Source organism: Petaurus breviceps, unplaced genomic scaffold (assembly GCF_028583685.1).
Source record: "Petaurus breviceps papuanus isolate PSGF00001 unplaced genomic scaffold, PetGlider_PUasm1.0 90903, whole genome shotgun sequence".
In the NCBI taxonomy this organism is placed as follows: Eukaryota; Metazoa; Chordata; class Mammalia; order Diprotodontia; family Petauridae; genus Petaurus; species Petaurus breviceps.
Window position 1 is genome coordinate 18949810 of NW_027187376.1, and position 20284 is coordinate 18970093.

A 20284-nucleotide genomic window follows, 5' to 3' on the forward strand; every position below is an offset into this window, starting at 1 on the left:
CTTTGTCATCACAGTTCTCATCTTTTGCAACTTCTGTGGACCCTGAAGTGTCACCCCCATAAATAGACAACACTCTATGTGCTATAAGTAAGGCAGATCACAGCAAGACTGGAACTTTCCTAATAGTGGACACCATGTCTTTCATATCATACCACTGACTTGTGGTCCACTAAAATCTCCTGACCTTTCTCCTACAAACTGTGGTCAAGCTATGTATCCTCTCCATTTTTTCACTGTTAAAATTTTTTTTTAAACTCAAATGTAAGATTTGACAATTATGTCATTAAATTTTATTTTCCTGGATTCAGTCCTATACTTTAGCCTGTCAACCAGTCTGTTAGCTATTTCTTCTACAGTATTGCATTATACAACTGTGATAACCATGCCATCTATGTCTTTTATTTGAGTCACTAATAAAAATGTTAAAACAACTCCAAGTTCTGGAGCACTCTATTGGAAATCTTCCACTATGATATCAAATATCAATAACTATTCTTTTATATCAACCAATGAACAAACATTTATTAAGTATCTACTATGTATCAGGCACCATTTTAAGCGGTTGAGGATATAAAGACAAAATAGAAAACAGTGCTAGTACTCAAAGCATTACCTTCTATCATGGATAACATCACACCTGTAAAACGAGAAGGTTTGAACTCAGGGGTGTGGTGGAGCTAGCTTAAATTTTCTGTGAAAGCATTTACACCCTAGAAAATGGCAAACACTACAAATCAAGGCTTGATTTATTATCATTGTTTGATTATCTGTTCATAGGTTTCCAAAGTAGACGATACCAGCTCCTGGGGGGTGTGAGGGCAGTAGTACTTTGAAATGATGCAAATTAAAAAAACACCCCAACCAAAAATATTAAAGGGTTAAAGAAAGTAGATTTCCAGGGGGCTCAGTAGGCCAAATAGGTTTGGGGACCTCTGGATTGTCTTAAGAAAGTATGGTTAAAACTCAAAAGTATGTCATCAGCACACTCCTTCTCTCCCCCTATCTCCCACCAAAGATCAGGTTGTTAAACATTTATTAGCACACCCTTGAGTCTAAATGAGCTTCTAAATGAGCTAAATGTGGCTTCTAAGATCCTTCCTAGTTGTAGATCTATGATCCTTTGTACATATTTAAGTATATACAGAATAAATACAAGGTGATTTGGGGTGTGGGTGGTAGGCTTCATGCAGGAAATGGTATTTGAACCGAGGTTTGAAAGAAATAATTAAGCAAGGTAAGAAGGGAACGATTTCAAGGATTAGCAAAGGCAAGGAAATGAGAGAATGGAATGCTGTATCTGAGGAACAATAAGAAAGCTTAAGCAAGTTGGACTGTGGAATGTGCCAAGGGGAGTAATGTACAAGGCTGGATAGATAAGCTGGAGCAAACCCTATGGAAAACCCTATGGAGAAAGAAATAAGCCTTTATATAATGTCTACTATGTATCAGGAACTATGCTGTGTGTTTCACAAATATCTCATTTTATCCTCAAAACATCTCTTCAAGGTAGGTGAAATTATCCAAATTTTACAGTTGAGGAAATTGAGGCAGAGATTAAGTGACTTGCCCAAGGTCACACATCTACGAAGTGTTTGAGGGCAAATTTACCATAATGTCTTGCTCATTCTAGGCTCAGTACTCTATCTACTATGCCTTGGCCCTGTCACGTGGTTCAGCATCAGAAGTAGATAAGGTTTTAACAGTGTAAATGACAATAAAAAAGAGGCATTACCATATACTCTGATGTTGTGCCTTAAGGTCTACAGAGGGTTTCTACCTGACTTATAGCAAATACAAATGTATTGTCTTCTTTTTTAAAATGTAAGCTCCTTGAAAGCAAGGCCTGTCTCTGCTTTTCTATTTGTATCCTAATGTTTATCACATCATAAGCATTTAATAAATGTTTTTTCATTTATTTATTTGTTCATGCAATTTCTTCAATAAGATATACATTTTTTAAAATGCTAGTAACATTAGTTTCCTTATCCTGCTTTACTTTTTTTAGTCTTAGGGAAGATTATTATGTCAAGGTCTGTATGCCTCTTAAAGAATAACAAATATTTCTTTTTAATTTAAAACAAAAAAATCCATATTACCCCATAATGAAAAAATTAGGCAATTGCACAAAATTAAAGAATCAACTTAGGAATAGAAAAGAGATAAAAAAAACCCAGTAACATGTACACTGCATTTCCTTTTCCAATATCATCTGTTGCCTGTACAATTTTTTTTCTTAATTCTTAATCAGTTCATCATAACATCCTGTCACTTCTAGACAAGGTCAACTGAAAAAGCTCTTATGATTGGACTGGCCTAAAAAGTAGGCAGAATTGCCTATGTAGTTGATTTGAGGATTACTTTGAGGCACCCCCTTCCTAAATATCTGAAAACTCAGGAGCAGAGTTTACATTACTTTCTCAAAGTCACACAGAAAGTAAGTGGAAGAAGGGATATTCTTTTTTTTTAACCAGAAATATATTCTAAATTAATATTTTTAAGTCACCAAATAAAAGCATACTAATTTATTCTTTTAAAAAGAAAGTCTTACAGATTAACATGCTAATTCAAGATTCTGAGAAATTTATATAAGTAGATCCATATTATAAAAACTTGAAAGTAAGCCCTAAAACAGCAGTTCTACTAGGTGACTAAGAAAGTACATATGGTCATTTTCAGAAGAGAATTCACTTTAAAAATTTTCTATTTTCTGTTCCCATATGTAATATACCTTCTAATTTTACTTTTGTCTCAACATGACATGCAGAAATAGGAAAGAGAAACTCTCTAGGGTGGCAGATTTTGGGAGGATTCAATCTTAATCAGAACAGAAATATATTCCAATGGGCTAATCTGCTAATGAGATGCCCTGAGAGTTGCAGGCATCACTAGCAGACAAACAGTCACAGTAGTGACTGGGATCTGCACAAAAAGGGTCCCTAAGGTATATGAAGGACTTTCTGGACACAGCTAAGTGGAGGTAAGTGATAGAGGAGATGGTGATGATGGTAGTAGTAATAGTAATAGAGCAGCATTTATATAGCACTTAAGAGTATGCAAAGTACTTTATACATTATCTCATTTGATCCTCAAAATGACGCTGTGAGGTAGCTGCTATGATTATCCCTATTCTATTGATGAAGAATTGTGGTTGAGAAAATCTAAGTGACTTGGCCAGAGTCACATAGTTTGTAAGTATCTGGGGCAGGATTCAAGCCCAGATTTTCTGACTCCAAGTCCAATACTACTGCATACAGTCAGTTTTGCTCTAACACTTATTTTGAAAATGAAAATTTGTTTCAATGTGATTTATATGTAGAAAACAATCTGAGAAGAATATGAATTTTTTGTTTGCTTATGCAGGATTTCATGCACAAGCAACAGTGAGAATGCAGAAAATGGTAGCACTTCACAATAACTGACAAGCTGAAAACCTTCCAACACCTATTTCCACAAAGTTCAGGTATTTCTCAAGGTATAGAATGGTATATTTATTTTATCTCTTTTGTTGTAGAAGGAACCGTGGGTGAAGGGGGGCTGTTCTACACCTAAGCCCTTCATCCCTACCCCCTGCCCATGTACAGACACGTCCTAGTTCTGAAGCTATAGTCACCTTAACACCAACAGTAGCTGACTTTGCCAGCTCTGAGCCCTGGAGTGAATGCCAATCAATAGCTGGAGGCCAGAGACTCTATTACTATTTACTGTAGCATTTCTATATTTTTTAAACCAATTAATATATATGAAAAACTATATTACCATTTTTATTAGGTTCTTATTTTATAAAGGTTACTGATAACATTTTTGAGTGTTGTGCCCCTAATCTCATTTTTCCCCTTAAGTCCCGTGGTTTTTATGGTGTGATTTTATATAGTACAGTGTTTCTAGGAACTTATATACGAGTTATAGCAGAGCTAACTGCTCTACCTGACTTTGCCTAAAAATAAATTTTGATCTAATAGGCTGCTAACTTGTAAACATTTTAGGTGCTCAACATATAAATTTGACTCAGCTACTGGTAATTAATGTCTACAAAAAACGTCCATGTGTACACACACACACACACACACACACACACACAACACACACACACACCCCCCCCATACTAGTAGAATGTTGTCATTAAAATATGGTCTTTTGTGAGAGAAGTTTAGGGACATATAAGGTAACCCAATCTCTTTTTCCTGCATTTGTACAGTCTGCTCCAGGTCAATATATTCACTAATAAGTGAAGATAGTTTTCTATCCAAAGACATGTCTTAAACAGAACAATAAACATTCTTCGTGTGTGTGTGTGTGTGTGTGTGTGTGTGTGCGCGCGCGCGTGTGTGCATGTGTGTGTGTGGTTAGGCCAAATTCTTGAATGGCTAGGGATATCTTTCAGCATGTTCTGCAGAGCTCTACGGCATGATGAGACTAGGACAAGGTAATCAACAAACAGGAGCATCACAGGACCTCACCATCTTTAGGGAATTCCTCTTCAACTTGGGTTCTGCAATGGCATTCCTCCATCTCATGGGAAACACCTTTAGATAGAATCTCTTTTTTTATTCCTTACCTAATGATTATGAAATGCTGAACAAATTTCTCTTTTTGGTTATGCCATTCAACATTCATTTTAAAAAACTTTTTGAATTCCAAATTCAGTCAGTCAGTCTCTCTCTCTCTTCCTCCCTCCCCTCTGAGAAGACAAACAATATGACATCAATTATACGTGTGAAATCACGTAAAATGTTTCCATATTATCCATGTAGCAAAAAAGAATGTAATAAAAGGCAAGAAACATAAAGAAAGGGGAAAAGTATGCTTCAATTTGCACTCAGAGTCCATCAGTTTTTTCTCTGGAGATGAATAGCATTTTTCATCATGAGTCCTTCAAAATTGTCTTGGATCATTGTATTGATCAGAATAGCTAAGTCTTTCACAGTTGATCATCATTACAATACTGTTGTTTAGTAATCTGGTGTTTGATAAACCCAAAGACCCCAGATTTTAGGACAAGAACTCATTATTTGACAAAAATTGTTGAGAAAACTGGAAAACAGTATGACCAAAAAATAGATATGGTCCAACATCTTACACATTATACTCAGATGAGTTCACAATGGTTATATGATTTAGACATAAAAGGTGATATTTACCTGTCAGATCTATGGAGAAGGAAAATATTTGTGACAAAACGAGAGATAAGAGAGGATTACAAGATATAAAATGGATAATTTTGAATATACTAAATTTAAAAAGGTTTGCACAAACAAAACCAAGGCAGCCAAGATTAAAAGAAAAGCAGAAATTTGGGAAACAATTTTTACAGGAAGTGTCTCTGATAAAAACTTCATTTCTCAAATATTTAGAGAACTGAGTCAAATTTATAAAAATACAAGTTATTCCCCAGTTGATAAATGGTCAAAGGATATGAATAGGCAGTTTTCACATGAAGAAATTAAAGCTATCTATAGTCATATTAAAAAAAAATGCTCTGTCACTATTGATTAGAGAAATGCGATAAAAACAACCCTTGAGTTATCACCTCACTTCTATTGGCTAATAGAACAGAAAAGGAAAATGATAAATGCTGGAAGAGATGTGGGAAAACTGAGATACTAATGTACTGTTGGTGGAGTTGTGAACTAATCCAACCACTCTGAAGAACAATTTGGAGCTATTCCCACAGGGCTATCAAGCTGTGCATATCCTTTGATCCAGCAATAGCATTACTAGGTTCATATCACAAAGAGATAAAAAAGAAAAAAGGGAAAAGGACCTATATTATAAAAATATTTATGGCAGCCCTTTTTGTAGTAGCAAAGAATTGGAAATTGAGGGGATGCCCATTAATTGGTAAATGGCTGAACAAGTTGTATATGATTGTAATGGAATCCCATTGTGGTATAAGAAAAGACAAACAGGCTGATTTCGGAAAAAACCTGGAAAGGCTTTTCCATGAACTGATGATACAAAGTGAAATGAGCAGAACCAGAAGAATACTGAACACAGTAACAGCAATATTATATTATGATCAACTATGAATGACTTAGCTATTCTCAGCAATATGATCCAAGACAATTTCAAAGGACTCATGATGAAAAATGCTATCCATCTCCAGAGAAAGAACTGATGGAATCTGAAAGCAGATCAAAGAATATTATTTTTCACTTTATTTTTTTCATGGTTCTTTTTTGGTTTGTTTTTTCTTTTACAACACAATTAATATGGAAATATGTTTTGCATGAATACACATGTATAACCTATATGAAATTGCATGCTGTCTCAGGGAATGGCAAGGGGAGGGAGAAAATATGGAACTCAAAATTTTTAAAAAATGAATGTTAAAAATTGTCCTTACATGTAACTGGGGAAAAATTACCTTTAAAATACTGTTATTGGGGCACTGAGGTGGCACAGTGAATAGAACACGGACCCTGGAGTCAGGAGGACCTGAGTTCAAATTTGGCCTCAGACACTTAACACTTACTAGCTGTGTGACCTTGGACAAGTCACTTAACCCCAATTGCCCTGCCCTATCCCCTCCAAAAAAGCAAAAAAAAAAAAAATACTGTTATTACTGTATACAATGTCCTCCTGGCCTTAATTTTGCATCAGTTTATATAAATCTCAGGTGTGTTTTTTTTTTTAAACCATCCTGCTCATTCTTTTTTTTTTTTTGCCTTTTTTGGGAGAACAATTGGGGTTAAGTGACTTGCCCAAGGTCATACAGCTAGTTTTTGTGTTAAGCGTCTGAGTCTGGATTTAAACTCAGGTACTCCTAACTCCAGGGCCGGTACTCTATTCACTGCACCACCTACCTGCCCCTCATCATTTCTCATATCATAATAATATTCCATAACAATCATATGCTACAACTTGTTCAGCCATTCTCCAATTGATGGACATCCCCTCAATTTCTAATTCTTTGCCATTTGGTATGTATTTCAAGGAATCTTGAATGAATGTGTAGTACAAATGAAATAGATCACTGAAAAAGAGTTTTTAAGGCTACTTTTCCTGTTACTGGCCTTTTTGTAATCAAACTGTAGGATCTCATATTTGCTACATCTCTCAACAATGTGGTAAAAAAAAAAATGTGGTTTACTATGAATTATCATTTGCAAACGTCTGCCTGCTAATTACCCTCATGGAGATTGTCTTTGATCTATATGTAGATGATTGTCAGGAAATTTTTACATAGACGGGAAAGTGGGCCTATAGTTCTGTAGTTCGTTGTTTTTGTTCTCTTCCAGAGACGCTTTCCATGCTTTTAGTATCTTCTTTCACATGTTTTGTGACTCAATTCTTCAATTCCTTTACATTGCTGTTGCCTCTAGCACAGATTTCTCTCTACATTTGGCTGCTCTTCCTGTCTTTGCTTTCTTCAGCACCATTTCTATCTCCTCTATAACTTCATCTGGGCTGTTATATTAGAATCCAAGGAATCTTCCTGTCACTGATGGTAAAATGTTTATTATCAAAATCTTTGCAGATCTTTTTCATTCTTCTGTTTCTTGTCCTCCCTATATTTTCATTCTTAAATGCCCTCAGGCTCAATGTGTTTAGTTAGGCCTCTTGCCAAGCTATATTTACAATGGTCTTATCCTCCATTGCTTCTCTCTGCTTCATAAGGTTATGCTGCTCATAATCTCCCATCATTTTCTTTGTAAAATTTTGCAAGTGATTTTATATTATAATTTAGTTTTGACTGGATGTTGTGTCTCTTTTTGGCAAGTAAGTAAAACTTTGTTGACTAAAGAGTTTTTCAGGTTCTGTTGGTCTATGTGTGGTAGTAATTGATTTAGCTTCATGAAATCTTTTATATAAGGCAGCAAAGTGGTATATAGTAGGTAGAGCACCATGCCTGAAGTCAAAAAGACTTCCTCTCCCTGAATTCAAATCTGGCTTCAGACACTTACTAGCTGTGTGACCCTGGGCAAGTCACTTAGCCCTGTTTGTCTCAGTTCCTCATCTGCAAAATGAACAGGAGAAAAAAGTGGTAAACCACTCAGTATCTCTGCCAAGAAAACCTGAAAGGATGTCATGGAGAGTCAGAAACAACTGAAAAAAAATGTGTTATCTTCTCACTTCTTATTTTTCATAATCATAATTGACATCAGGATGAAGTTGTTTCAATTTATATGCCTTATTTTTTTCTTCTACTTATATCTAACCTCTACTAATCCTGATATTTCCTCTAGCAAGTCAGTGGTTTGAGTTGTACACAGACAGCTGACTCAGGAATGAATCCTACAAGAGTAACAAGTGCTTTCTTCTGTTACAGTATAGTGTGTGTGTGTGTGTGTGTGTGTGTGTGTGTGGAGAGAGAGAGAGAGAGTGTCTCTCTCCCCTCCCCCCACAAACTGACTATACTTTAACGGAAGAAAGCACTTGTTACTCAAGTACTAAATGAGTAGAGAGAGACAGAGAGAAAGAGAGAGACAGAGAGAGAGATAATGTTATTTGATGTATGCCATGTCAAGTTGCTAATTCGTTTTGTAAAGAAAGCATTCATGAATAGAAGCTTGAGACTTCTGTGTATTCTGCAAATCTTTGACTTCTCTCTTTCTATATGCCTAACCCATGTTTTCTAATATATTCCTCATTAGCCTCATCTATTCCCACCTTTGCAGTGAAGTCACCAAGTATCAAAGTATATGTTTATTTGATTTGGAGGGTCTTATTTAATTTTTGTAGAATTCTCCTAATCACCTTTTGCGGACACTGTTGTTACATAAACTGAAATTACTTTCATGGTGTTCTTCTATACTTACCATAAGCACTTCCAAGAAGAAGTGACTAAATGCCTCATGAAATAACATGTCTTGTTGCCTTTGGGCTACGGACATTCAATGGAAAAGTGATGGGCTCTTTGGCAGAATTTGTTAGTAGTGTCTTAAAAGTTTCGCTTAAAAGTGAAAGTGTTTTGAAAGCTACTCTAAACCACAACTTTAGTGGTTTAGCACCCCTAAAATTCAAGGTATTTTCATCATCAAGGAGATCAGAAGATGATACATATTCTTGGCCCTAGAGGATGGAAGTGAAAATAGCAGGTGAAAACTTCTAGACATGAGATAGGGAAAAGTTTCCTAAGAATAAAAGGCAACCAAAATCAACATGGGCTTTTTTTCAAGGGGTATGATTCTCCTTCACTAAAAGTCTTCAAGCAAGGTGTCATCTTGTCCCTCCTTTACACATCTTGTGAATCAACCTGTCAGTGCTTTGACAACTATCACCTGTAGCATAGATCTCTCTCTATAGGTCTAATATGGCTGCTTTCCTTTTATCTCTGCTCTCCTTAGTGACATTTCTTCCTCCTCTAAAAGTTTATCTGGATTATGTTAAAATCTTAGGGTGGCTGCCTTCTTTTTGATGGTAGAAGACAAGTCATCACTTTCCAGGTGTGGTGTTCACTATAAGTTGTACTAGATGGTCTATGAGGTCCCTTCCAACTCAGAGATTCTTTGATTTTTGGGTTATTTTGGAAACACTTAATTACAACATGTAGCCCCCTCAAGGCTACATTAACTTGGTATTAAATTTAATCCTATTTTAAGTGATTCTTTCCTACATAGTTACTCAACTAGTAACACTACCAAAATGCCTTTTATTTTGTACTTTGTAATTCACCATAATGTAAGAAGCAGTTATTAAATATCCACAATGTCCAAGGCCCTCAAAATACCAATGTTTGACTGTAGGGAAAACAACGCTTGATAAATATATACACAATGATTTTAGGAGGGAGAGTGCCTTATCAAGTAGAGGCATCAGAAAAAGCTCTTGGTAGAAGGGAGACAATACCTAAGGCAATGAAACGGTAGATGGGGTTCTGAGTACAGAAAATAGCTAGTGGGTCAGTGTGGCAGGAATGTAGACAGTATCAAGAGAATAATGCTTAATTAGCATGGAAAGGCAAACTGTAGTCACTGTTAAAGGTTTTATTAAATGCCAAACTGAGGAGTTTATATTTTATTTTATAAGCAATTATAGCCACTGAATTAATCAGGGCAGTGGAATGGTTAGATTTGTATTTTAGGAAGATTATTTTGAAAGAACTGGTAAGGAAAGAGACTGGAAGCAAGGAATCTTCTTAGAAAGCTGTGGCATGAGTCCATGAAAGGCATGATCAGGACTTGAACTAGAGTGATGATCATGTGAGTAGAGAGAAGGATGACAGCTATATTAAAGGGTACAATTGATAGGACTTAGCAACTGATTAGATGGAGGGTGAGGAAAAGGTTTAGAATGACTCTAAGATTTTGAAATGAAATGACCAGAATTAAGTGTTTCCCTTAACAGAAACAGAAAAGTTTAGAGAAAATAATGAGTTTCATTTTAGACACGTGGAATTTGACAGTCCTACACAAGAACATCTTTACAAAAACAACTAATGGGTAGTTGGTGATATGGAACTAGAGCAGGATATACAGATCTGAAAGTCTACTGTATAGGGAATTTAACCTATGGGAACCAATGACATTACCAAGAAAGAGTATAGAAATAAAAAAAAAGGAACATGGATCCTTAGGGGTCACCCAGAGAGGATATGACTGCTGAGGCAACAAAAAGAGCAGTAAGAGATAGGAGAACCAGAAGAAAGCAATGTCACAAAAACCAAAGGAAAGTATATGTAGGAGTTGGGGGTGATCAACTATGTAAAACACTGAAAGGTCAAGAAGGATGAGGAATGGGAAACATTACTATACAGTAGTGAAAATGTTCCTTTCTTAACTGGAATATTTTCATTTTTATTCTCTATATCCCAGGATTAATTTGTTTTTTCTTTTTGGCCAGACACCTAGAATTTACAGCCTGAAAATCTGATATTCTATCCACTGTCAAGTTACTTTCATTAAGATTAATAAGAAAGCAAATATTCAACTGAATATGTTACTTCTCTTTTTGGAGAAAGTACCTAATAAATGGAATAGAGTTTCTGAATGAGGGCCCTAGCTTTAGAAGTTTCCTTGTCCCACCTATTCAAAAGAACACAGTACCAGAATTTATATTGGTAGAGTCCTTGTTTTTGGATCATAAGGTTATGGACTCTGTCAATTTTGACTCCAACTTATCACCTGTCATGTAATGCATAAAGGAAGAACTACTTTTTAGAAATAAAAGTTAAGCCAAAATTCATATTACACCTTGCTCAACTTGTAAAACCAAGTAAAAATTAGATTCCTTGTTCTTTTTGAAGGAAGTAAAAATGTTCTTAACCAATACACTACATGTAAACCAAGATACTCAATATAAAACCCAATATATGCAATAGAAGAAAAACAAATGACCATGGCTTTGTACAAACTGCTAAGGGAAAACAGGATACTGTTGGCTGAGTATTTTTTTTAAACAAGTTGGGGGTAAATAGTTTTTTAAATGAATTATTTGTAGTATTAATTCTGAAATCAGCTGGCTGAGATACTCCTCATTTATTTTGATGTGATTTATTTTAATAATGTCTTGACATCTCAGAAAGTCTAGTGTTTGCTTTCTACATATCAGACCCAGCTATTAATATTAGCCATTTAAACTGCCCCTTTCACCACCATAATATTGAAACTCAATTTTTGCCTTAGAACAGGAGTTCTTAACTGTTTTGTGTGTCATGGACACCATTGACAGTCTGGTGAAGCCTATGAAATCCTTTTCAGGAGAATATTTTTAAATGCATAGAGTAAAATATCTAGAATTGCAAAGTAAATCAGTTAAAATACAATTATCAAAACCTTTTTTTTTAAAGTTCATGCTATTATGGATATGTTTTGCATGACTACACATGTATAACCTACATCAAATTACTTGTCTTCTCAGTGGGGGACAGATGGGGAAAGGAGAAAAGAGAGAATTTGGAACTCAAAGTTTAAAAAAGAAATGTTAAAAATTGCTTTTACATGTAATTGGGAGAAAAAGAAATACTAAACAAGAAAAAAATAAAAACAAAGAAAAAAAGTTCATGGAGTTCAGGTTAAGAACTTCTAGACAGAAAAAGACAAATAAGCATATATTGCAACTCAATTTTCCCAGAGCATGGCTGGGGGATAGAAGTGGAAAACATTATTACAAAGGAATTATATAGAAGGTGCAATATCACAGAATTTTTGAGTTGTAAGGAAGTCTTTGGATCATATAGTCAAACCTCAATTTAGAGATGAAGAAACAAGATTTAGAGAAGAGATGTCATGGCCACATAGACAGCTAAGGATAGAACTAGGGCTACAATGCAGCTCTTCTGAGTTCTAGGAACATGATTTGAATAGAAAACCCACGTCCAGAAAACTGTTTCATGCCAAGTGTGAAAAAGTGGCACTATTTATGAAGTGGCACCAATCATTCTCTGCAGCTGGAACATGGAAGAGTGGCTACATTGCCTGATTACCTCCTCATGTACCTTCCATCCCCAACAAGATCATCTCGTATTAATTTTTTCTACTTTCTGTATTGATTTGTGTATGTTCCTGTTCTCCTCAATGGAGGGGAAACCCTTGAAGAGTAAGGACCATGACTTTTTAGTCTTCATGTCCCCAGGGCAGCTAGTACAGAGCTTAGAATAGGGATGGGGCATCTGTGGCCTTGAGACCACATGTGGCCTTCTAGGTCCTTGGATGTGGTCTTTTGACTATGCCCAAGTTTTATAGAACAAAGCCTTTATTAAGGGGATTTGTTCTATGAAGTATGGATTTAGTCAAAAGGCCACAGTTGAGGACCTAGAGGGCCACATGTGGCCTCAAAGCCGCAGTTTTCCCACCCCTGACTTAGATTAATGTGGCCATTTAACACTTACTGACTGAGTGTACTGATCACTACTGGTGTTTCTGAGTGTTGAATTTATATCTAAAAAAAAGGAAATTTCTGAGGCTTATTACCTCCAAGAGAAAACGATCTAATAGTAAGGTCAGCAAGTTACCATTAAATGAGATCAACTAATCCTTCAGTAATAAGTGACCTCTTGATAGGTTTACAGAGCTTATTTTATAACAGAAAAAAAGGAACTATAATCATGAGGCGAATTCATAAGTTTTACAGGGATAGAGAAGTTTTAAAAGAACAGAGAAGTAGGTAGATTTGCAATATTCAGCTGCTAGGTGTATAGGGGCATCATGGTGAGTTTCTAGAAATACTAGATTAAATATTTCATTGGTTTGAAACTCATGTCTACCATTCTGTGAATATTTTTGAGAAATCTCCTTTCAATGGTCCTTTAAGGAATTTTGCTATGGGTCTATGATGCTCACTGTAAAAGAGGAACTAACTTCTGAGTTACATGCCTCCCCTACCACCCTGCCCCAGTCTTGCAGCTGTCAATCTGACCTTTAGTAAATAGTCCTGGGATATTTAAACTTAATCCTATTATTTTATTTCTATAAAGATACATTTCCTATTCTAACTTATCTACTATTAAATCTTGTTAAAATATCTATTCACAAAATCTATAAGTAACTGAGGCTTAAAGGAATATTTATACTAGCTTAGGTCTTCTTAGGGAAAGAAAACTTAATTCTAAAATAAATCAAACTAATTTCTATTAACTGATTTCAAGGTCTCTTTTTTTCACGGGTGAGGACATTTAGAATGATAAATAATAAATGAAATAAAACTTTAAATTGAAACTTTAATTCAAATTTAATCACAAGAAAAAATTTCTTCTTGATATATAATCTTCCTCCCTGAGTTTTGCATATAATCATTTTAAGGTATATCTAAATAACTACTATATATGCTTTTATAATATATTTTAATGTGACAAATAAAATTGCAACCTGAAGAAAGTCTTGAAGATAACTGTTAAGGCCAACATCTCATATCTTGCTGCTTCATCATGTTATTCAACAATTACTACTCAAGCAGCCTTTATATATAATAACAATGAATGAATGATTTAGGGTGAAATATATAAAAATTTATTATAACTGCTCATAAAAATGGGCTTAAGAAGATGGCATAGCTCTTGTAACTCAGAGACTTCTACTCCTTAACATATTTTACAATTAAACTAAAAGTATATGGTTCAGTTAGAAGAAACAATTGTGAAAAAACTTTATATAATATCCTACTCCCTCCAAAATTTAATGCTGCAAAATTTTTCACTTGTTTCATTTAATTTTTTTTAATGTAGTAATGCCTTTTGATTTTTTATTACAGCGATTTCTGGATTTTCTCTTTACCACTGCTCACTCTACTCCTCACAAAAACTTAAAGGGTTCCTACCTTCTCTCTTCCCCTTATCAACCAGATAAGAGGTATAAGGATCTCTCCATAACCTCAAAGTCATATCAAAACCTCCAACCTGATTTAGCAATCCTGCTTCACACTTAGAGCACTTTTAATACTTTTACTTATGAACAGAAAAATGAATTGTAAATTTTTTTAAAATTTATAATTCAATGAAAAATTAATGTAAAAGATCTAGGCACTAAAATCCCTGCAGAAATGCTTACTTAAGAATACATGAATGGAATAATGTACCAATGGAAAAAATAAAATTGATAATATATTATGGACACTAAAGGAGGATTCTGTACCAATTTTTAAAAGCAGAAGATGAGATGAGGTGAAAACTAGGGAAACTGAAAAATAATATCCAATATCTACAAAAATCTATGGAAGAAATAATGAATAGAATCAATTAAAATGATCAAATAACAATAATAATACAAATAAAATTGAAGAATAAGCCCAGAAAGCAACAGAACCAAAAAGGCAGGGACACCAATGGAGCACACGAGCTCTCACTATGTAACTGACCTCTTTTTTCCAGTTGTACAATTCTCTAATGATATTCTTTTTTTTTTTAAGCAATAGGGGTTAAGTAACTTGCTCAAGGTTACACGGCCAGTTATTTCTGGGGTGGTGCTGAGTGTCTGAGCCCAGGATTCGATCTCCAGGTCATCCCAACACTGGAGCCGGTGCTTTTACTTGCTGAGCCACCTGGCCGCCCCTTACCTGTCCAAATTTGAGAGCAGTTTTTTTTTTTTTAAGCAATAGGGGTTAAGTAACTTGCTCAAGGTTACATGGCCAGTTATTTCTGGTTGTGGTGCTGAGTAGCTGAGTCCGGATTTGATCCAGGTCATACTGACACTGGAGCTGGTGCTCTTACTCGCTGAGCCACCTGGTCGCCCCTTTTAATGATATTCTTTATACTATTTCCTGTGCACAATTTCTGGTTTATAATGTATTGCAGCCTGCTCATACCCAGCATGCACTTCTCTAAATCCCTTTGTTCTATTAAGATTCCATGCTCCTTTCTTATTTTTGATTTAAGAGAACAATTTTCCTAAAGCATTGTGAAAATTAATTAACATGTAACCTTTTCACAGTAATATAAAGAGAACACTATAAATGTAACTAGAAAAGAATAATCTAAGAATTCTGGCTTCAAGTTTTAACTTACTCAAAGGTGTGGTGTCAGGAGGTGGAAAGTTCTCAGTGAAGTTGACATTGCATAAGTCTGTTCTGCAGCAACAGAAACGATACGTTCCATTTTGAATTGAGGGAGGGGTAGTTGTCACAACACATTCTTCATAGTGACACTCTTCAGGATCTCCAATGTGAGACCAACATCCTACAAAGCAACATTTATATAAAGGAGGTTAGGAGGAGTCACCCTTTCCAAATTTAATGTTCATATGTACACGCATATGCATTTATGCTCATTTTTTTCCTAGGGAGGATTTAAATTTAGCTCTCCATTTTTCTTCTCTGCAGCCAAGTTAAAATAAAAAATTTGTGGGTAATTATAAGATAAACAAAATCAGCAAAATATGACTTGCCTTGTTTTACAAGATTTATGTCCCCTTTGGATTTTTCCCAAAGTCCATAGCAGGTGCTACCCTTTGAACATAAAACAGTGCCATTTTCATGGGATATACGACTCTCACCAATCCCTGGATCTTGCTGATATGGATCTTTAAATGCACATAACCGTTCTTGATTCTGGGAAGCTAAAAAAGAAAGAAAAAGAAAGAAAAGGATCAATAGAAAAATAAAAACCATAATTCTCTTATAAAAAACATGTTCAGAGCTATATGGATTTCACTTTTCTTTTCCCAAAACTAAAATACAATTGTAATAGCTACTCTTCCTTCATTTTGTAATATTATGTAGTCCAACAATAAAATAACTTTCAAAATAATTTGACAAAAGCAATTATCCATGACCAAAGAAACTATCATTAATGTTCTCCCCAGTAATAAAAAATTGGCTAACATTAGATTTGCAAAAGGTTTACTTTCTACCCTTCCTTATATGAGTCTCTAGTGTCAGTTTGCATATATGCATGCCCAAAACCAGAAAGAAAATATTTTTGCAATATTTGAGAAATACCAATGTTGAGATCTTATCAATTTTAAAAGAGGTATGTCTATTAACAAATGCACACATCTTCCCAAACAAATCATAACTTTCAAATCCTCTGGTATTTATGACATACATGTCATATAAATGTTCTAATACCAATGAGTAAATTACAAGCTCTAGAAAAAGCAAAAAAAATCACTTATTATCTAGATACATGAGTAATTCTGAAAATTCCATAATACTTCAGCTATGAATAACAGAACTATACATCACGATTTAATAGAATTAACAATATAAATGTATGTCTTTTTATTTTATTAAAAAAACAAAGAATGGTACAATACCAAGAAAGGATCATCAATAATCACAAAGGATAAGTTTAAACCACCATACTTTAAATGAACCACCACCACTTTCTCATATACAACTTGTTTTACTGAATTGGATACAATTACCACCAAATAATCAATAAGTATTAGGTGTCTATGTGCTCAGCACTGTGCTAGGCATCACAGGAGATATCAAGGTAAACAAAACACACAATACCTGACTTTCTGGGAAACCTCAATTAACTGGAAAAAAGATTTTCCTGTTGGAAACAGAATGTACTGTTCGGACAACAAAATAATGACTAGCATTTATAAGGTGTTTCATAGTTTGCAATGGACTTTACATATGTAACCTAATTTGATACTCACAACATTGTGAGGTAAATACTATTATTATCTTCATTTTACAGATAAGGAACTGAGGCTGAGAAAGTTAAGTGATTTGCTCAAAGATACAAGACTAGTTGGTGTTTGAATCAGGTTTCAAACCCTAGTCTTCTTGATTCTAAAAATCCTTCTCTCTCTCTCTCTCTCTCTCTCTCTGTCTTTCCCATCTTGACCATAAATTGAGAAAGAAAGAAAAAATAAAACCATTGCTAAAACATGGATAGCCAAGCAAAACAAATTACCACATGCCCCTTCCCTTTCCCCCACAAAAATATGACTTAATTAATATTCCTGAGTCTTTTAGCTCTCTATCAGGAAATGAACAGTATATTTCATCATTAGTCCTGCAGAATTCTATTTAGTCATTACACTGATTCAAGTTCCTAAGTCTAAGTTGTATGTTTTTGCAACACTGTTGTCACTGTATAAATTATTCTTCTAGGTCTGCTCATTTCACTCTGCTTTAGTTCCTACAAAGCCTCCCAGGTTTATTTGGAACCATCCCCTTCATCTTTTCTTTTTTTCTTTCTTTCTTTTTTTTTTTTTTTGGTGTTATCACGATTTTATTGCCTAAATGTTCAGGGACATTCACTGAGCCCCACCCCATCCCTGCCAGTCCCATCCAAACCACAACACTAGGCTAAGGTGGGAGTAAGTGCATTTAACATTTGTTAAAATGAAAATGTGCCCAACATAGCATAGGGTGGAGTTATTTGGGGGAGGAAGGAATTTATCTGGAAGAGGTGAGACACCCAAGCATCAGGGGGGTCACATACAACTCCATCATTCTCTCTATGTGTATCACGCAAGGCCCCTTTTTTATGAAGAATGGCTGGTAATCTCAAAGTTTCTTCTAGGTCTAAATACCTCTTTCGTGGTGTTGTTCCGCCCCCCTCCCCCTTCAGGAGTAGTTTCAGAGAGAGAACAGGAGAGCCAAGGTTTAGAGGGATCAGAGAAGATGAGGGAGATTATAAGGTCAAAGAAAAGTCAGGGAAAGTATCAGGGAATTTGGGGTAATAAAAGATTGGGTGGGATCAGAGAAGCTGGGTGTGGATGGGGTTGAAGACAAATCAGGGAGACAGTATAACAGAATTAGAGGGAATAAAGGTTTGGTGAGGTCAGAGGACAATATGAAGTGATTCGAGCAGAGAAACTGAGGGAACACAGGGTCAAGGCAGAATCTAGGGGAATAGTGTCAGACAAGAATGAGGGTGATATAGGGTCAGAACTGTGGAGGGCAAGGTGGGGTCTGTGGGACAGATCCAGTAGGAAGCCCTCTAGGCCGCTTCCTCCTCCCCAGCTTCCTCCTCAAATTCCCCCTTTTCTGCTGTGGCATCTTGGTATTGTTGGTACTCTGAGACCAGGTCATTCATATTGCTCTCAGCCTCAGTGAACTCCATCTCATCCATCCCCTCACCCGTGTACCAATGGAGGAAGGCCTTCCGGTGGAACATAGCCGTGAACTGCTTGGAGATGCATTTGAAGAGCTCCTGGATGGCAGTGCTGTTGCCGATGAAAGTGGCCACCATCTTGAGACCCCGGGGTGGGATGTCACACACCGCTGTCTTGACGTTATTGGGGATCCATTCCACAAAATAGCTGCTATTTTTGTTCTGAACATCCAGCATCTGTTCATCTACCTCCTTCATCCACATACGGCCACGGAAGACGGCAGCCACTGTCAAGTAGCACCCATGGCGGGGGTCACAGGCCGCCATCATGTTCTTGGCATCAAACATCTGTTGAGTGAGCTCAGGGACTGTCAATGCCCTGTACTGCTGGCTCCCTTGGCTGGTGAGTGGGGCAAAGCCAGGCATGAAGAAGTGGAGATGGGGGAAGGGGACCATGTTCACTGCAAGCTTTCGCAGGTCAGCATTGAGCTGGCCCGGGAAACAGAGGCAGGTGGTGACTCTGCTCACTGTGGCAGAAACCAGGTGATTGAGGTCCGTATAGGTGGGTGTAGTGAGCTTGACGGTATGCAAACAGATGTCATAGAGGGCCTTATTGTCAATATAGTAGGTCTGATCTGAGTTCTCCACCAGCTGGTGGACTGAGAGGGTGGCATTGTAAGGCTCCACCACTGTGTCTGACACCTTGGGTGAGGGCACCACGCGGAATGTGTTCATGATGCGGTCTGGGTACTCCTCATGAATCTTGCTGATCAGCAGGGTGCCCATACCTGAGCCTGTGCCCCCACCCAGCGAATGGGTCAGCTGGAAGCCCTGCAGGCAGTCACAGCTCTCTGCCTCCTTCCGAAATTCATCCAGGACTGAATTCACTGCCTCAGCACCCTTTGTGTAGTGACCTTTGGCCCAGTTGTTCCCAGCCCCAGACTGGCCAAAGACAAAGTTGTCTGGCAGGAAGATTTGCCCAAATGGGCCAGAACGGACCGAGTCCACGGTCCCTGGTTCCAGGTCCACCAGCACTGCTCGGGGCACATATTTCCCTCCTGTGGACTCATTGTAGTAAACTTTGATCCTTTCCAGCTGTAGGTCACCATCACCATGGTAAGTGACAGTGGGATCAATGCCATGCTCATCACTGATCACTTCCCAGAACTTGGCTCCGATCTGGTTGCCACACTGGCCCGCTTGCAGGTGCACGATCTTGTGCATGGTGGCTGCAGGGGGGCACGGGCACGCTCCAGTCCTCGCACTCCTGGGGAGGGGTAAGCGCGCACTGAGTGTCCCCTTCATCATTTCTTATGGCATAATAGTACTTAGCAACATTTACATAACATAACTTCTTCAGCTATTATCTAATTTATGCAAACTCCCTCAATTTCCAATTCTTTGTCCCTGCAAAAAGAGGTCTGAATATTTTTGTATATTCTTTTTTTCCTTATCAAATAAATGCTTTATTAACTTCTAGTTTACATCATTCATTTTCGCAAGATTTTGAGTTACAAATTTTCTCCCCATTTTTCCCCTACCCCAAAATAACGATCCCACTGGATATCCCCTCCTCCAATCTGCTTTCTCCCATATCTTCTCCCATACCCCCTCCAACTTTCCAGTAGGGCAAGTGGATCTCTATGCCCCAGTGCCTGTACATCTTCTTTCCCAGTTACTTGTAAAATAATATTAATAATAGTGTATATATATATATATATATTTAAACATTTGATTTTAAAACTTTAAATTCCAGATTCATTCCCTTCCTCCCTTGTCACCCACCCTTACTGGGAAGATAAGCAATTCAGTATAGATTGTACATGTATAGCTATGCAAAACATTTCCATAGTGGATATATTGTAAAAGACTGACTATATTTCCTTCCCTCCTATC

At 36.6% G+C, this 20284-nt stretch overlaps 1 protein-coding gene and 1 pseudogene across 2 annotated transcripts in view; both read right to left on the reverse strand.

The window, feature by feature from the left end:
• The window catches only part of BMPR2 (bone morphogenetic protein receptor type 2), a 99987-nt gene extending 83994 nt beyond the window's left edge, over positions 1–15993 (reverse strand). For both annotated transcript variants that reach the window (XM_069075351.1, XM_069075350.1), the window contains exons 1-2: positions 15756–15993; positions 15377–15547 (exon numbers count right to left, since the gene is read on the reverse strand). In XM_069075351.1, coding sequence (XP_068931452.1) covers positions 15377–15547; positions 15756–15978 — 394 coding nt within the window. In that variant the 5' untranslated portion in view covers positions 15979–15993. The remainder of the gene's footprint in view (positions 1–15376; positions 15548–15755) is intronic.
• A 1174-nt stretch (positions 15994–17167) lies between these two features.
• On the reverse strand, positions 17168–19682 carry LOC138151617 (tubulin beta-4A chain pseudogene; annotated as a pseudogene).
• Positions 19683–20284: the final 602 nt, after the last annotated feature.